This window comes from Neopsephotus bourkii, unplaced genomic scaffold, assembly GCF_033783945.1.
Source record: "Neopsephotus bourkii isolate Nb327-2 ecotype Australia unplaced genomic scaffold, CSIRO-AGI_Nbou_v1 NB_1767, whole genome shotgun sequence".
NCBI classification, from domain to species: Eukaryota; Metazoa; Chordata; class Aves; order Psittaciformes; family Psittacidae; genus Neopsephotus; species Neopsephotus bourkii.
The window spans coordinates 5685018-5703533 of NW_026902241.1; the positions used below are offsets into that span (position 1 = coordinate 5685018).

The 18516-nt window shown below is 42.9% G+C and overlaps 1 protein-coding gene and 1 long non-coding RNA gene across 2 annotated transcripts in view; one reads left to right on the forward strand and one right to left on the reverse strand.

The window, feature by feature from the left end:
- Positions 1 to 884: 884 nt before the first annotated feature.
- LOC133225767 (uncharacterized) lies at positions 885 to 4081 on the reverse strand. The gene is made up of 2 exons (XR_009729268.1): positions 1584 to 4081; positions 885 to 1213 (listed from the first exon to the last, which is right to left on the reverse strand). It is a non-coding gene; the product is annotated as an uncharacterized LOC133225767 (long non-coding RNA).
- Positions 4082 to 4877: 796 nt separating this feature from the next.
- Positions 4878 to 18516, forward strand: part of IGF2R (insulin like growth factor 2 receptor) — a 55829-nt gene continuing 42190 nt past the window's right edge. The window contains exons 1-4 of the mRNA XM_061378524.1: positions 4878 to 5139; positions 13565 to 13698; positions 16551 to 16675; positions 18331 to 18429. Of these exons, the coding sequence (XP_061234508.1) occupies positions 4988 to 5139; positions 13565 to 13698; positions 16551 to 16675; positions 18331 to 18429 (510 nt within the window). The 5' untranslated portion in view covers positions 4878 to 4987. The remainder of the gene's footprint in view (positions 5140 to 13564; positions 13699 to 16550; positions 16676 to 18330; positions 18430 to 18516) is intronic.

The window sequence follows — 18516 nt, forward strand, 5'->3', positions numbered from 1 at the left end:
TTCTGACTCAACCAGAGCCAAAAGTTGTGAAATCTAGAAAAAGGATGTGAAAAACTAGAAAACTAGATTAAAGATGTGAAAAGAGAATAGGGAATACCGAAAAGCTGCTACAGACTCACTCAGGCAATGATTTAAGAAGGGCTTTGACTAGGGCTGTGTTCTAACCGTCCAAGCCACAGTACAAAGTAGTGCCCTTTTCAGCACATACACTGAGTACAGCCTGTAAGAACTTTCCCACCAAGCCAAAGATTTCAGATAAAGTCAATGTGTTTAGACAAAGCTGATATTCTTTTACAGTTTCACTGAATGATATCAGCTAGAATAGGAAATGTCATTAATTATCTAACTGCATAACATAAGCCTAAACATAAGTCTACCAAATAAGGCCATCAGGCACTGTTTTCCTCAAAAGTCTTACTTTACATTGTTATGAAGCAGGATAACTCATAATTCAAATCAGGAGATAACTCTTATCAAGGGCTTGCTTGTGAAAAGTGCTAGAAAGAAAGAGGGAAGAGCAGAAGCAGAACAGAAAAGGAAGGAAAAGGAGTCGAAAGACTTAAGAGAAATGGCAAGAGACTGGACGAGCAGCAAAAAGAAAGAGGAACATTCAGAAATAATGGCAATGGGTGTAAGATTGTGAAGACTAAAGTTCAGGTGTAGTGAGCAAAAAAAAGGAAGAGAGAACACCCACTGAGCAGTGCCTCTGCGCTTTCTGAAGAACAGTGCAGATCCATATAACAGCCTTATGAAATTTTCATAATGCATGAAACTGATTATTTTATTACAGCATAGTTTGCAGACAGCTGGAAATAAACTGTTCAAACCTCCCTGGAGAAAGAATTTTCCACGATCAAATATAAAACTAGCTCTGGATTCTGAAAGCATTTTTGTTCCTATTTATTGAAAACACAGATTAGATATGAGCATTAAAGGGAACTAAGACAGTAACAGTAGAAACGAGCTGCCACTCAGCTGACCTGTACTGCCGAAGCTGATTCTGGCCACATGAAGCAAGACTGTGGATCAGAAGAACCATGAACTGATGTGACATTTGACACCTGTCAAGCTGCAAGGAAGAATCCTGGAGGACCTATGTATTCACCACCTGTGTATGATATCCTGCCTCTGAAAATCATCCATAGCTTGGAAATTTCAGCATGAATCTGAGGTAGACTGGGATTCAATGCAACGTCATTGAGCTGAGCCTCTCCTGAGGAAAAGGTAAGATTATGAAATTACATTTCAGGATATTTTAATGGTATCCTGGTAGCCAAGATGCCAGTAACATTAAACACAGGTGGGAAATATTTCAATTATTACTTATAAATGATACTCAGAATAAAACACTTCTGCCTATTTGCAAAACACAGCTCAGGATACAAAAATGACTGACACATAATTTATGCATGTAGTTAGCTTTAAACATGGGAGAAACATTAAGAAACAATGAGTCCCCCAGACTATAAAAGTTAAGGAAAATATATAGGAAATGGAACCAGTCGGAGGACTGGAATCTGAATGAACAGGATTGGAATCAGAAAACTACACTATAAACTTATTTTAAAATTATCTGCGCTTACATTGTATATTTCAGTATTTCTGCATTTCCATGGCTATCCTTGCTGTGTTGTAACTCTGATTCATTGTTAGGTCGATGCATTTGTGTATTAGTACCGCAGAGGAAAGTAGAATTTCTTTTCTAACCAGAATTTTTTAACTTCATGGTTCATTTTCTTTCTTTCTTGTGAGGTAGCTGCTCACATACTCTTCTCTACATGCAAAGAAACTGCTCTGAAGCCTCTGCGCCTTGTGCAAACATAAGGCCTATGCATACAAAGCAGTATGCAGAATGAAGAATGTAACAGGTATCAACTCCTTCATTCTTTTGTCAGTAAGCAACTTTGAATTGGCCCTTACCAGATAAGTGAAACTAACTGCTTCCACTGCCAGGCCCTGACACTGCAGATCTTTATATGCATTCTTAACGTTACCAAGGTGAGCAGTCGCATTGTCTTCAGTGGAGTCACTCACATGCTTGAAAGTACACAAAGATAATTTCAAGAATAAAGCTCTACTTGCAGGAACACGGATAGCTAGTAAGATCAGAAGCTACAGTATGCCTGCCTGCACTGCTGTCTGCAGTGAATTTCTGGGTCAATACATTTTTAATGGAACTTGGTAAGCAGAGTCAGAATTTACTAGTAAGTTTTATGTATCTGCACTGCTCTGGCTAGAGTGAGTGGTGGGGGAACTGCCAGCAGAACAGCAAATTTTAGGAAACATAATCACAGCAATAATAGACTCGGTATTCATTTTGTCTGCTGCTTTTGTCTTCTTTTGAGCCTTTCAGCTCCTGTCATCAAGCTTGTCTTTACAGTCTGGAGTTTTATAAGCAGACAACAGGGATTCTCAGGTAATCAGATTAAGAAAACCACTGAAGGCTAAAACAGAAGTGGAAGAGCTGGCAGTAATCCATCATATGCTAATGGAAAACTGACAAGGGTAATAGCAGTTACTCAGTCCTTTTCATTAATTTTTTCTTTCTTAGGTTCTGAGAAAAGATAGATTGATTACTGTTTCATGTCACAACACTCTTTCCAGCATAAAGACTGAAGGTCATCCTCTCTCCATCAGCTGAGGACATGGCTATTAGGATAGGCTGTGATAACTTTAAAAGCTAAGTTGCTATGGCTTAAAAGGCCAACACATGCAGTCCATTTCTTCTTTACCTGTCTCCTCTTCCTCCTCTGTCCCTGTACCAGGATACATCTCTTCACTAAGCTGCTACAGCTGCTGAGCCAGAAGAAAACTATTCCTTCTTTTTCAGCAGGTGATTTTTTCCTGTTGGACTAGTGAGCTCAATTTTGTTGAGTGGCTTTACACAAGCACCAGCACATCTTATGCAGGCAGACAAGGCAGTGGGAAGTGGGGGCCAAGGCTGTGCTTGGTGGTGGGCAGGATCGGTTTGACTTTAGCTGTAACTTCTGGCTTCTCTGGTCGGGTGAAATTTCACAGCAGCTAAAGCTGATCTTACCCGGGAATTCCTCCCCTGCAGCACCAGTGATGCCTTCCTCTTCCCCTCCCTGAGCTAGTGTAGGTGTTTGTGCAGCTATGCAGTAAGCCAAGTATGTCAGGCAAATGGTAGAGCTCAAAACCTACATAGAACAATCAAAATAGTATGTTAGCTTTCAGCCAGATAAGCAGCTTTAGCCACCAAACTGTCCTGCTGCAGAAGGACTTAGTGTTAACGAAAAGGGGGGAAGCTGAATATGTAATGGAGAGAAAAGGAGAAAAGGACATGATTATAGCAGCCTGGAACCAGGCTAAACTGCCATAGAGGTCAATCTTCACTGCTGTCTTACTGCTTTGGATGACTGGGAACGGGGCAAGAAAAATAAAATACTTCAGTTGTAGGCCTTTGTGTTTCTTTGTGTGATTGACTTTTGGAAAGCATTTGTAACTAGTGAAGAATTTCTTCACACAAATAAGGCAGCTGTCTGTTTAATGGGTGCAATTTTTATTTTCTTTCACTCTCCCCACCTTTACACCTCTTTCCACTCTCAGAGGTCCTTTTCTTCTTAAATGCTGTTTCATAAAAATTAAATGCTAAATCTCTCTTTTTTAAACACTCCAGTGAAAAATTGATAAACCCTGGAAATAATCTATTATACAAGCTCTGGGACATCTGGCTCTTCTTGGCAGTTTATGAGGCAGAGGTGACAGGTTAGTATCTGTTCCACTTCCCTCTGATGAAGCTGCTGTCTTGTGCAAGCCTTCCCTCCTGCCCACTGTTTGAAATGGGGGATAATTTCCACACCATGCCAGCTTCCCCACTGTAGTAGCAACTCTTGCAGCTGTGTAACTGACCACATCGCTGTCACTGCTTCCTCAGTCACCATCCCTAATGGGTTTAGTTTTCTGGTCTCAAGGTGGCTGATCTAAAGCTCCCTTCCAGCCCTAACCATTCTATCGCTCACAGCACATTTTGAGTAACTTATTTAAAACTCCACTTAACCTTTTCCAAGCAGTGTACCTCCTACGTGACCACTCACAGCACATTTCACAAGGTGAGCCTCTGCACACTTAATACCCCCCACAGTAGCCAGCCAGCAGGCAAGCACAGCACTGGGCTCTGAGTCTCGCTCCTGACACCACTGCCCAGCAGGTAGTCTGCCCCTTTCGAGGCCAATGCTCCAGAGTAAGTACCATAAAATCATAGAACCAACTGGGCTGGACGAAACTTTGAAGACCATCAAGTCCAACTATTACCCCAGCACTGCCAACTCCACCACTAAACCATGTCATTTAGGTTCTCATTGACACAGTGTGTGAACGCTTTCAGCAACAGTAATTCCACCGCTTCCCTGGGTAGCCTGTTCCAGTGGCTGACCACCCATCTGGTGAAGAAATTGTTCCTAATATGCAATCTAAACCTCCCCTGGCACAGCTTGAGGCCGTACCTCTTGCCCTATCTATCACTTGTAACTTATGAGAAGAAACCAGCTACCTCCTCACTCCGTACTTCTTTCAGGTAGTGTTTTGTAAGGCTGCCCACGTGGCAGCAGGTCAGCCCCATAACCCAGACCACACCATACCAGGGGGCACGGAGATAAGGCCTCCGTCCTGTTTCCTGTGAGCAGGTAGCAGAGGGAGGCCGTAGAGGTGGCTGGTGGCCATTACACCCCGGCCCTGACTGATACTGACCGACACTGAGAGGCCGCATCATAGCGCCTGAGGCCTCGCAACCGCCGCCCCCACCACGTGCAGGCCGGGGGGGTGTGTGCCTGAGAGGGGATTACCACAGAAGGCTCCACCCACCCCGCGGCCGATAGAGGGCACATCATGTGAATGCCGCGCCCGCACATGACGGCGGTCACATGACCGGGGAGTAGGCGGGCGGTGGGGTGTCACATGACGTCCCTGTGGTCGGCGGCGCTGCCTGACGTCCCGGGGCAGCCGTGTCGGCCCGGTCCGGTTTGCGCCCATGGCAGTCGCTGCCCCCCGCATGGCGCTGCCGCGGTCCCGCGCCGCTGCGCTCGCCCCGTTTCTCCTTGGCCTTCTGGTGCTGTCACTGCGGCCGGGGGGAGGCGGTGGCGCCGCCGCGGCCCTGAACGAATCATACCGGGAGCTGTGCAGGTGGGCAGTGGGAAGCGGCCGATGGGGCGGGAAGGGACCGACGGCAGCTGAAGGGGCCTTCCCGCGGTGAAGGGGTAGAACCGGAGGGGTGCGAGGCGAGGGGGCTCTTCTGCTGTCCGTGTTGGCTCCCTCTCTGCCTGGGGCGGCGTGTGAGCGAGCGGGGTGTGCGGGAGCTTAGCCCGGGGCGGGCCCGGTCCCTGGGGCCGCCTGAGCAGGGCTTTTTGTCCCCCGTTCCTTTGAGGGTCAGGCCGGGAGGCGTTGAGGGAAGCTCCGCGGTGCATGTGCCCAGGCTGGAGACCAAGGTTAGCGAAGGTGCATGAGCCTCTTCTGGGGGTGGGCTGGTGGGCTGAGTGTGTCCCTGTGGGGGGACTTCACTGTGGGAGCATCCACAGATACAGGAGGTCTGAGGGTGAGAGGAGGTGAGCAGCTTGGTCTAGTGTGAGGTGTCGCTGCCCGTGGCAAGGAATTGAAACTGGATGGTCTTTAAGGCCCCTTCCAACCCAAACTGTTCTGTAAGAATTGCTGTGTTCAAGTCACCTGTGGACAGGAGGGCTGGGTTATGCCACTGTATTCGTTCTAATGTGAAATAACCCAACGTGGCTTGGCTGGGGTGACACTTGACAGTCATCTTCTTACTAAGGGTATGGCCAAATGTCATTATTTATGGGTGCGTTAAGAAAACTTTCAGAAATGAGGACTGCTATATTGAAATGGCACTGTTCTTCATGTTTTGGCATGTTCCTCCTCTGAATGCAGCCATGAATCTAGTCTGGCCAACAGTGTCTTGCTAGTCTTTGTTTCTTCATTATTTAGCTAGACTATGCAGTGGGACTTCCAGGAGCACATTATCTCAGTCAACAGCTAGCACTAAGGCTGGGTCACTGGAGGCAGCGGGCTCTCCTTCTGCAATCGGGTGTGATCCTGTTAAATTATTAAACGGAAAAAGTAGATTTGCTTGCAAGATTAATCCAAGGGGGTGGCAGAAAGTGGTTTTGTCAGGTGACCCCCTAATTGTAGGATCTAGATAGAAGTAAGAAAATATTGCGTGGCTTGTGGAGGGAATTTTAACTCCTCTGACTCTGATGATTAAATAAAACAAAACCAAAACACCCTACCCTAAATGTCTTGATTATCAAGTGATTCCTATTTTGAGAATATCATTGTGTTCTGTCAGTGTCTGCCTTGGTTTTGTTGCATGTCTATGACTGAAGGAATATTTGGTAGTGCCACTGAGAGACATGTAGTCTCTTGTTTGGATGCTAATTAATTAAGCTAGTTTCCTTTTGCTACTGGCAAGAGAAAAATTTCGAATCAATAGCATAATTGGCAGCTTTTCTTTTAAGATGCAGTGTTTCAAAAGCATGCACTTGCTGTCATGCCATGGTGAGAAAAACTGCTTTGAAAGGCTTATGCCTAGTAATCTGGAATGGGTAGAGGAAAAACAAGAGCTTGCAGAATGACAGGTGGGAGGACCCCATGGAGAATGGTGGTGAAGTGTCATCTCAGACACAGTTACTGAGAAGGAAAGTTTCTAAGTAAAGGATGATGCAGTCAGGTTATGCAAATGCTTATACTATTGGCTGATGTCTGAGCCAAAAGGTACAATGTGGGTGTGCAGGACAAGTCCCTGACCAACCTACTTCTACTGCCTTAAGGTTTTGATTGATTTTACAAGGGTTAAGAAAACAGCATTCTGACTTTAGTGTGGCATAGTAGGGCTGGTGAAGCTGCAGCAGCTTCTGTCTGGTGTGTGTATGTCAAAAGGCGGGAAAGGAAGGGAGCTGTTGAGGAGTAGAAGAAACACTGTCTCTCCTTTAAGTAAGAATAGAGTGCTACTCAGGTTAGAAAATTGTTTTGCAGGAAGAAAGGTGTCAAAAAACTGTTTTGTGCAAGAACTGAGGCATAGGGCCACTTAAACTTGAGTTAGTGGTTTCATTGCTTATTTGTGTAGCCTTACTGCTGGTATGCTCGGACACTCCGGAGAAAGAAGAAAAGCTTTAATTTTCTGAAACTTTGTCCAATGTCATGGTTTGCAGTGACTGGTTTCAACATGCTTTCTCCTTTGTTCTTGTGTGCTCTGACAGCTGACTCTGCTGTCGTGTGACTTGCAGTTAGAATTCACTTTGTGTCTTCTGTGTAGAGGTGTTTTCCAGGGTTACTGCAGTAAGACCACCTGGGAAAGAATACAGGGAACTGGTTGGATATAGGAAGGCACTAGCTGGTTTGGTCTCTCCCTGTTCTTCCTTCTTCCCCTTACATCTTTCATGTGACAACACAGGAGAAATGAATTCTGAAGTTAATTTTGTGATCTGTTCCTTAAATTCGTTACTTTAAATACAAAATAAAGCTTGACAGTTTGGGTTCACGTTCCATGTAATGATTTCAGGAAATGTTTCCAGTGTGATGGTAGAGCAGCAAATGCAAACTGTCTCCTCTGGCTGCTGTTTTGCCTAATCTGATCTATCCTGGATGTAAGACCATTTGATGACAGGTAATGTTTTTCCCCCCTTGCAAGGACAGGAGTTGGTGCATAACTTGTATAACGTTTAGACTTCTGAGTGGAAGGGAAACTCCTTAAACTGGTGTACATCACAGGATTGCTGTTATGCAGAATTCCTAATTTTGGGCTGTAAGTCAAGTCTACTTATCACTTAATGTTGTAGTTTTTCATAACTCAACTCCTACAGTTGACTGTATATTCCAGCACTAACTTTTCAGCCTTTGTTATGAAACCACAAGTGTGCTCCTGTGTGCTGAAAGGGAACCCTGCGTTTAGTGTTCAGCTTAGTCTCAGTGAGCAAACGTGCACTGAATACAGAGAGGTGACCCTTAGGTGAACTTGCTCAGCTCTGTTAAGTGCTTTCACATATTTAAGTGGGAGATGTCATAAATAAGTCATTACTGGACCTATTTGCATATGTGCATGGTTGCTTCACATGCCTGGGAAGCTGCCATTATAATGGTTTGAATAGGATTTCTCAGCACATGAGCTTCCTATGGCTCTTGTGTACTTGAACTTCAAATTGCTATCGCTTTCTTAAGCATTCTGTAAAATGATGTAGTAGATGTGGTTTAGAGTGCAGCATGAAAGACCAAATGTATTTCAGTTGGAGAAGAACAGCTTGTGGTGTAACTGTAAGGCTGTTACACGTTATGCATATGAAAGAAAACTTGCCTGAAGACATGCAGTGTGTGTGACTGTTGGAGAAGGTGATAGGTGAGATAGAACAGAGCTAAGCATAAGTAGGGATTTAAAAAGTTCCTGAAGCACAGCAACAGCTGTGTACCTTCTGCCATTCAAGCTCTTGTTTTCTGTAAGGGGAACTTGCTTTGACATAGAAGTTTATTTTCTGTACATATTTGTGATAACATGTTAGCTGCATCTAATAGTGATTTCTGTGGCGAGCAGTGGATCTGAGCTGGTAGCTTTAAATTTGAAGTGGTCATCTTGGAAACTGTTTCTGAGCTTGTCTACCTGAGATCATGCTGGTTGAACCTGCTCATAAAGAGCTTTAGAATCTAGTTTAATCTCTGCAGTGTTCTGATAGCTGAGGAGCTGCTGGGCACAAATTGTGTGGGTACATTGTTGCATATGGATGCGCTTTCCAGCTCTGGATTTAGGTTGCCTTGTCTGTGTCCCTTTGACTGTGTAAAACCCCTTCAGCAAGCCAGTGGCTTCAGTGCATTTCCCCAGAAAGCAAACACGTGTTTCTTTGTAAACACACTTCACAGCTGTTTGGAGCAGGGTGTGCTCTTCTTCCCAGCAGTCATCCCTTGGGTAAGAGTTTGAGAATCAAAAACTTGAACATGGAAATAATAGCAGTAGTCTTTCTGGTGCTCTATTGCATTTGAAGAGGTTTGCAAGTGCTCAGACCTCAAAGTGGCTCTTGTGTGGGGGTGCATGTACTGAGACATCCGTTAGACATCTGCATCTTGTCTGGCTTCTGTGTCTGAACTACTGATTTGCAAAGTAAATTAGACTTACCTTTCCCTTTCTGATGTTGCTTTCTCCATGAGCTGCTGCTTTGCTGTGTCAAAAAAAGGGCAAAAAAAAAGGCAGACAAATACCTCTTGATCTTACAACTTGCAACTGAAAATTAGTTTAATCTTCTTTTTCATGCGTTAGTGTCTTAAAAACAAAGCTAGGTGTCTGGAAAGGCTGACAGGCAGGCAAGGTTATTCCCAGTAACTTGTTTGGACCTTAATTGCACAACTGCTTTGGACAGTGGCCTGGGTTGGCACTGCCTCCGGGTCGGGATCCTCCCTTGCTGCCTGGTGCATGGCCAGAAACCCATGTGAACCAGAGCACGACCTGGCCAGGCTCAGTCCCCTCTCCACACACAACCACAGGCACCTGTTGTTTTTGCCGAGTTAATTTTGAGAGAGGGCAGTCCCAGTATCCCAGCTTGTTTTGGGTGCTGGGGAGGCAATATGCAGGGGAGGAGAGCATGCCCTTGGAGGGATGAAGACGGGGTGTGTTTCAGGCCTCCTGGCTGTGGCACAGTCCACAGTTGGGCTTATCTGGAAACTGGCATCATGTGGTTTCAGCAAAAGCAACTTCTTGCCAGTTTTAATCAAGGCAGATGCTGTGTTTGAGCCCAACTGAGCTGCATCAGAAATGGTTGCTTGAATGGTGTTAGCTGCGAGGCAGCAGCTGTATTGATTCCCATGGATAGAGGGTGCATCACCCCCCACCCTATGACCAAGGATGTTGTTTTTCAAAACTGTTGGTATAACAGCTCCCTAAACTAGCTCAGCTGCATTGAATCCAGGACAGCTTAAACCCTTCAAACAAGGTAACTTCAGCTGGCCCTGGTGGAAGGGGTCATTACATGAGGCATCACCACTGGTGGATATTATCACAGAGAAGCTGGAGGAAGCCAGTTCATGTGGCTAAGCCATGGTCAAGATGGGAGATGTGATTGCCAACAGATTGTTTCCATTGTGGAATGCAGTGGAGAGGTCAGTTTGCATCTTAATGGAAAGTAGAGCACATGCAACTTGAAACTATTCAGAAGCAGTGATTTAATGACAGGAGTCTTACTGGGAAGAGAAATAATTCTTGCTTTTACTGTGAAAATGTATTTTGCATCTCTCTGAGGATGGTCAGCTGCCTAGGCTACATCCAGCCTACTGTTACTCCCAATGAATAAATCCTGCCCTGCTCCTCCCACCTATTTAGAAAACAAAACAAAAAGTCCCTTGAACTTCCTTGAAAGCAATACTACCCTGAAACTGCATTTAGATCTTCATTTTTGTGTGCCATTGAATTTGTTGTTTGGAAAATGATTTAATCTAGGATTTCTTATTTCGTTTTGAAGGACTTCTCAGCCTTCCCTCTGCAGGAGCCTGTGAAAGGTTAACGGGAAGGGGTGACTTCAGTGGCTGCTTTGCTTCTGTTCTCTAAGCTGCTAGTCTTGTTTATCTTTTGCTTCTGACAGTGAATTGACTTTGAAGATGTTGATTCCTCTGTTTCATAACTAGGAAAACAAACCACTTCATCTCTTACAGAGTGATAATTCTGTTGTGTGAAGGGTTTACATTCTCTTTCAGTTCACAAGCAGACTTGAACTTGCAAGTTCACAAAAAAAATTACAAAATTACAAAACCATACTGAAGAACACTCTAGCTTGATCAGAAATTTCGTGCCTTAATACTGTTATATGTTACCTTTTTGTTGTCTTCCAAAATCAGTCAAAAGAATTTTTGAGCCTTTGGAATTTTTTCAGTGCAATGCTGAATTTCTGGGCCTTCACTGTGAAGAAACTGTATTTTGATTGAAATGCATTTTCTCCTGGAGGTAAAAAACTGGCTTTAGTCTTAGTGTCTTGCAGTTTCTTTGCAGGTAAAGTCAGGTGATTGTAACTGCTTCTGTGTGTTGTCAAGATTTCTTCCATGGCTGACCTTCAGTTACTCTGTACTGTAGCTTAATTATCATCCTGCATCAGGATTGTCTTTATCCACTTCAGAAATGCAAGAAACTAGCTCAGAGAACTAATCAGTACGACTGTAAAATGTCAACTTCACCTACTTTAGGAGGAAAGAATAATGGCAAGTATGTGTCTAGGCCTGAGATGCAGTCGTTAAATCTGATTAAGTGTAATTTTATTAGTGTTTTGGGTGTGATTCGGTACCTTGTAAATTATTTTTTTGAGTCTTATTGTATTTGAGCCTTATATTATTATACTTGAGCCTTTATATCCAATATAATTAGGATATAAAGATTTTACCTTTTTCAGTTTGTAGAGAGAACTCTTTTGTAGTTGTCCTTAACTTGTTCCAGCCATTAGCAGACTGAAATTAATACCTGTTGTAGTACAGGGAAGCCAAGAACCCTGTACTCGGTAATTAAGTAGAAAAGTATGTGGTATCTTACTGCTGGCTCTTTGACTAGGGGTGGGGTGCATTGGATTTGAGGCAAGTTCTTGGGGGATTAAAAATCCAGAGTAAAGTAGCTGAATTGCTCTTGCCCCTTCCTCACTCAATGACTGGGCTTCAAGGTGGAACAAGAATGGGATCTTCTCCTGGGGAGATGTGGGATATGATAATGTTAAGAGGTGCAACACCTATGAGCTAGAGGTTAAGGCAAATAAACCTTACAGGTGAAGCTTCTGGTCAGCTTCTAATTCTTGGTATCTGAGAGGGGGAAGTTGGGCTCTCTTGCTGGATTCAATACTAATCTGCAGATTAAGACAAATGCTTCTAGGGGTCAGATACATGCATTAAACCCTGTGTGAGTTGTAAATAATTGGAATACACAATAAGTCACTGTGCTGTCCTCAGTTTTTGATTGTGGTGACTCTGGTAAATCCTACTGAAGTTTTCCCTTGGGATATGGGGAAGCTGGGGAATCTCTTATGTAGCAAAAATCAGTAGTGTCTGGAGGATGCAGGCTGCAGCTGAGCTGCATGCTCAGAAGGGATGTAGCTGAGCCAAGCTGATGGTGTTTACTGATCTGTGCCTTTTCAACAGAGCTTGGCTGGAGCACTGTGCTAGTAAGGCAGGCTGTCTAAAAAGCTCCTGACTCCAAACTAGCTGACCTGGCCCTGCCTCGAAACCGGGTGTTGCTGTGTCATGCAGCTGACCACATCTCACTGCAGTCATGGTGCCTGTTAGGAGGGAAATGGATCCTTGCTCTACCTCTGAACTACATTACATGTATTTTTTTTTCTTCCATTACTCTGATTTATTTGCCACTGTATTTGACCAAAGCTTCATGTTCGTTCAGCAGTTTTTGGACAGCTGACTTTGATATGGCTGTAGCTAGCTCATGTGATCTTTCACTGAGTCTTTAGTGAATAGCTCTGCTTGCTTTCCAGCTTCTGACATCACCCTTCAGATACTGTCCTTTCAATATTGATATATATATATATATCTAAAATGCATAAAGGTGCAGATAGGCCCTAATAGGCATTAATAGCATCTTTCAGTCTGCGTGCTGTGAGAATCTCAACCCCAACTTTTACCCTTGAAGCTAGGTGACTCTGCTGCTGGCAGACAGGATGAGACTGGCTGTTCTGTTCCACTTAAACTTAGCACTCCTGCCACTGTTCCTGTGTATTGCTAAAGTGCAGTAGTATGTAGCCTGCCAAAGACATCTGAGGGATTTCAGCCTCTCAAAGAGAAAGGTTCATCTTGTCAGTGTTCCTCACACAGATTTGACAGGGAAGAATGGGTGGTTGGGTATTGTCCTGATTTCAACTGGAATAAAGTTAATTTTCTTCCTAGTAGATGGTACAGTCCTGTGTTCTGTTTTTAGTCTGAGAATAATGTTGGTACCATGTGGATATTTTAGCTGTTGCTCAGTAGCTCTTACTCAGATCAAGGACTTTTTAGTTTATCATCCTCTGCTGGTGAGGAGTGGCATAAGAAGCTGGTGGGAGCAGAAACAGGACACCTGACCCAAGGTAGTTCCATGCCACAGCATGTCATGCATGTGTATAAACTGGGGGGAGCTGGCCAGGAGGGGCTGATTGCTGCTGGTGTTGGTGAGGGTATTGTGCATCACTTGTGTTTGAGGTGTTTTTTTTTGTTGTTTTTTTTTTTTTTTTTTTTTTTACTTTGTTTCGGATATTAAACTGTTCTTAACTCAACCCAAGGGTTTTACCTTTTCCCGGCTCTTCTACCTATCCCACTGGGGGGGTGAAGAAGCAAGTGAGCAAGCGGCTGCATGGCTGCCAGCTAGGGTTAAAGCATAACAGATGGTCTGTAAAATAGACCCGATACATGCTCCTCAAGTAGTTAAATCTGTTTTGTTCTGGGCCTTGACACAATAATAGTTATTTCTGGTATTTGTGGATATAAAGCACATGAAACTTGAGTTAGTGGTGCTTTTAAATTTATAGGTTGGTTATTTCAGCAGCTGGTGTCTAGAGGGTGGCAGTGCAGACAATATTAATACTGACAGGCTTGTTTTTCTTTTCAGTTACACATGGGAAGCAATTGATGCAGACAGAAATGTGCTTTATAAAATAAACCTCTGTTCTGGTGTTGAAAATTGTGGAATATCAAGTGCAGTCTGTGCATATAGCATCAGTGAGAAGACCTATCTGTCTGTAGGTAAGTAAACAAGTGTATTTCTTCATAAGTAGTTCAGTCATGTTAATGGATGGTCTTGTAACTACTGCAGACTTTGACATGTTAGCAAAGATTTATATTTTTTTTTTTTTTGTTCTCAGGACAGTGTAAAACTTTTCTGTTATAGTTTTTCTGTGGAGATATGGGAAAATGCAGTGTGATTGTAGATAATCACTTCATAGGACAGTGAAACTTATCTTACTGTCTAGTTAACTGTAATCTAGTGTGTAACTATGCAAGTAGAAGTAAGTGCAACTACCCGTGGCAGGATATGCACTGTGCACAGCCTTGTTTGAAGTTGGATACTAAACACGGGCTGAAGCTTGAGTTACAGTTCTAAACGGTACCACAACCTAGCCTAATGTAACATAAGCTCTTTATTTAGAAACAGATTATTCTCTGTAATGCAGTCTTGAGTATTGCTAAGTTTCTGGGATGTCACTTTTTTAAGTTGTTACACACAGAAAGGAAGTCAATTACACGCAGTACTATCTTTCAGTTACCTGTCAAATCTGGTGGCTGCTTTAGTCGGTCACAGATGTCCTTGGTATTCTGAGGAGTGGTGGACTTCTGTATGCTGATCTAAATATGAAACTGGCATATCTCTGTATACGTATTTGCATGTGATTTTGCCAGTCAGAAGCATCTTGTGTTCTAAACAGTGTTTGTGTGCTTATTTTCATGGATATTTGTCACTTTCAAGGTTGCTTCTGTGCTTCAGCTAATGAAACAACAATATATGAATACTGTTGGAGAGGTTATCTGATCACGAACTGTTAATTTCTAATATAATAAAGCAGTAGCTTTCTAAAGAGCAGTATCTCTTCAGACTGCCTCTTAGTACCTGCAGATCTGAATTTAACATGCTTGCCAATTTTGCCTTCCATTGGCAGACAGCTCTTATGAGAAGCCATGAGTCTTCAGTAAAAATGTTTGAGCTTGAACTGCTAGAAAGTGATGAAGAGGAAGATGATTCTTGCCTGTATGCAGATGCAGAGCAGCTAGACAGCCTCCATTCTTCCCACTCCTCTCCATTAACTGTAGAGATACTTTGATTTGAGGCTGTGGTCAATCAGTGTTTTTCAAACCAACTGCTAGTATTGCAATTCAGGCTTATAAAATCAGTGGGTATACAAATAAAAAAACATTTTAGTTTGTGGCTTCATGTTGTTTTTGTATAATGCAGTATATTCAAGCTCCAGAGATTTCTGGAGTAACTGGTTAGATTATTTGAGTTCAAACTGCATTTACATATAGGAGCATCCTCTACTCTCAGGAGCGTGACATCTCGGACCACTTGATGCTGTTAGTGTGTTTAATTCCTAAAATGTACAACAAGAATTTTGTTTCCTGCTGATATGGGTCTCGACTCACGTTTTTGAGGCTTCAGTTGTCTGCGGATTAGAAGAGGAAGCAGCATCTGGACATCTGTTTTAACATGCTTTTTTGACAGAGACTGGAATGTGGCAGGTTGAGCGAGCTTGAAGAAGCTTGTTCTCCTCAGGGAAGTGTGAGACCTAGAGGCTTGTGTAGGTTGTGTTCCATGCTGCTTTTGGAAAGCGGAAGGGAGAACACGGCTGGGCGATGACCGTGAACAGAATCAGATTTTCCACTTTATGCAATCTTGAGTGTCTTGTTGCCTACCACTGGGTGGAAAAGGATTTGGTAACAATCATAACAAAGTGTTGCAGAGGCTGTTTGAACTGACTCTCAATGGATAAGCCACAAATTCTGTTCAAGCAAGGTATGTTTTTAACCACCTTGCAATGTATTTAGAAATCAAGGCGGTGGGGTTAACATCAGCATTGAATTTTGCTTTGTTTTAGTAGTCAAATTATCTAAGTTTTGTTCTTGTTCATGGTTAATCTGAGATTTAGTGATGCCTACCGTACTTCATCATTATGCCTTTAGTTGCACTGGAGCTTTAGCACCATCACACTGAGTTGAGTTCATGGGAATTGGTTGCCAAGCTTCTTGCTTGTCCAGAAAAAAATAAATAAAATAAAAATCAGTCTTTGATCCATGTTTAGGCAGTAGATTCCCAGTGTAGATTCCAGATACCTAAAACAGCTGAGCCATGTACTTTGCCTCAATTGTGCTGAGATTACTTGTGAGCCGAGTGCAGCTGAAGGGCTTTGATAAGGGGGGAAAGGCAATTTGCCAGCTGATAAGCTTTGCTAAATTGTAAGCTTTCTTCAAATGTGGGCTTAATCATATGTGTTCTTCATTCTTTCAGGGAAAACATTTCACTGCAAACAATAGTTTTGTTTTTAAATATCATCTATGCAAGGGGTGACAGCTGTGGGATTGGTTCTGGTTGTTGCTCTCAGCTTTGATAGGGGCTAAAGCCATATGCTGTGACAGCAGTCAGTCTGTGTCCAAGGCAAGCCTTGTGGCTACTGTTAACTGGGTGTCAGTGTGGTATATCAGGTTTGGCGTTGAGACCCCAAAGGCTTCTCTTATAAAAAGCTCTTCAGCTTTAACTAGCAGGTAACAGTTTTCTGATGGAGTCCCTTTGCTGTTGTTCCTAAGGCAGTGACTTGTTTGTAGTGACACCTGTTGTTGGGATTCTTAAGATTCAAAGTGTTTGCTAAAAGACTTTGAGAAAGTTTGTGTGTTTAGAGATGTCAAACACTATCTTAATATGTATCTAGTCTTCCAAATCTCAAGGACTGTGAGGAGGTCTTCAGTTGTACTCTGTTCACAGACTGTCTTTGAGTGGATTGGTATGTCTTGTGCTGCTTAATGCTGGAAATTGGAGCCTATCTGTTGAGCTTCTGTGAAAGCACTGTATTATGATGACCCCCCTCTTTTTTTTTTTTAATAAACCCTAGGTGACTTAGGCTTGCATAGAGTTTCTAAAACTCTTCTGGAATTCAACACTACACGTAGCTGCTTTCAGCAAGGCAGTCAGCATCAGATTCAAAGCAATATTAACTTCCTGTGTGGGAAGACACTGGTAAGTCTAAATCATGTGTTCTAATCTTCAATGGAAATGTCACGTACTTCTAACTTGCTTTTTAAGGAGACTGCTGTACTCATGGGCATACTAATTACTGAGCTTCGTAGCTTAAGGAAGAGACAGTTATATTTTAGTATCAAGTTAAGGTCATGATCTACTGTGGCTTTCAAAATTCAGTCTTGGTAGAAACCAGTTGTGGATCTGCATCTTGGCTCTCATTATGCGTTCTTCTGGGTCTTCAGCGTTTTTACAGGGATTGCACTCTAGTATTTTAATAGCATAATATGGAGGAAAAAGTCAACAGTGTATAGGGTGCTGTAACAATGAGAGCTATTTTATTGTTGGCTATGCCCAAGCTGTGAACCTACTATGGCTGTTTAATAGAACAGCACTGAAGAAAATGACTACCTCTGCTATGTGTCAACGTAGCTGATAACTATAAATGTTAGGTTTTATCTGCACACCATTGATCTAACAGTGCTTACATGTCCAGCTGGGCTTCTGAGGGAGTAGTTGTTCTTGGGAATCTCCTGGAAGTATGATTGGAGATACCCCAAAAGTTCCTAAAGGCATGTGTGTATGCAGTTCATCTCCATGTGCTTTTGAAGTTACACCTTCCACACACTTAAGTGATACCACAGCTTGGTATTCTGTACAGACCATGGTCTGTTTACCTATTTCTGTATCGGAGGTAGGTAGTTATTAGTGCCGCATTTGGCACCAGTAATGCTATTGTACACCCTCTCTTTGAAATGTAGCCAATTCAAACACAGGGCCAGTGCAGCAGAGATTTCGGTGCTTCCTGTTCTGTTTCAGCAGAAGACTCTTTAAACTAAATTAAAAATTATTGCTTAACTCTGTAAAAACAGATCATAATTATCTTCCAACTTCTTCTAGCTAGTGTGGTTTAACACCTGTTCTTCATGTGACAGTAGAAGGATGTTGTAACACTGTCTTGGACAGCTTGTTTTCAATACTTTTATGGCAGGTTAAACAGGGAGGGAATCGGTTTAAATATGCTGTAGTGCTTCTAGCTGAGCTGATGGAGGGAGAGTGGAAGTATCTGTTGTCTTCCTGTAAGTAGAGACATTCAGTTGCACTTCCAGCCCTGAACCATGGTAGAACCTCCATCTTGGAATAGAAGTGTGTGTAACGTGAGCCTATTAAAATAAGTAGCTGACATAAGAGATACTCTTTCTGCGTAGTAGAAGAAACTGCTAATCCATCTTCTCTGCAGGCAGTGAGAGGTAAACCATGCATTGCCTTGCTCTTCACCTATTTATACATGTTTGTATTGGTGTTTTCCTTTCTAGGAGCTAGATGTGACTGGTGCTTCTGCCAATATGTGTTGGCATAGTAAACGTTTTCCTAAAAGATGTTGTACAATTACTGCATATTAGGGGTGACACATGTTAATTTGAGAACTGGAGCATATGCAGACTGAGAAGGATTTGGCACGCTGCATCTTCCTGAGTTTACCAACAAACTGTTAACTTAGCAAGTGCTACTAAGAAACTGTATGCCCTCGTTCTTTTGACGTGCTGTATTCTGTTTTTCTTAATCACTTGAATGAACTTCTTGCTGTCTACAATTGTAAAATAAAACTGAATTCTGTTTTCAAAAGAATTAATTTTTTTTTCTCCTTTAAATAGGGCACCCCTGAATTTGTAACAGCAACAGAATGTGTGCACTATTTTGAATGGAGGACCTCAGTGGCTTGCAAGAAAGATTTGTTTAAACCTGTGAAAGAGGTAATCTATGTACTATCCACACAGGATTTAATCTGGCAATTTTACTCCAACCACCTGCCCCCACCCCAAATGAATTCCAACAACCTC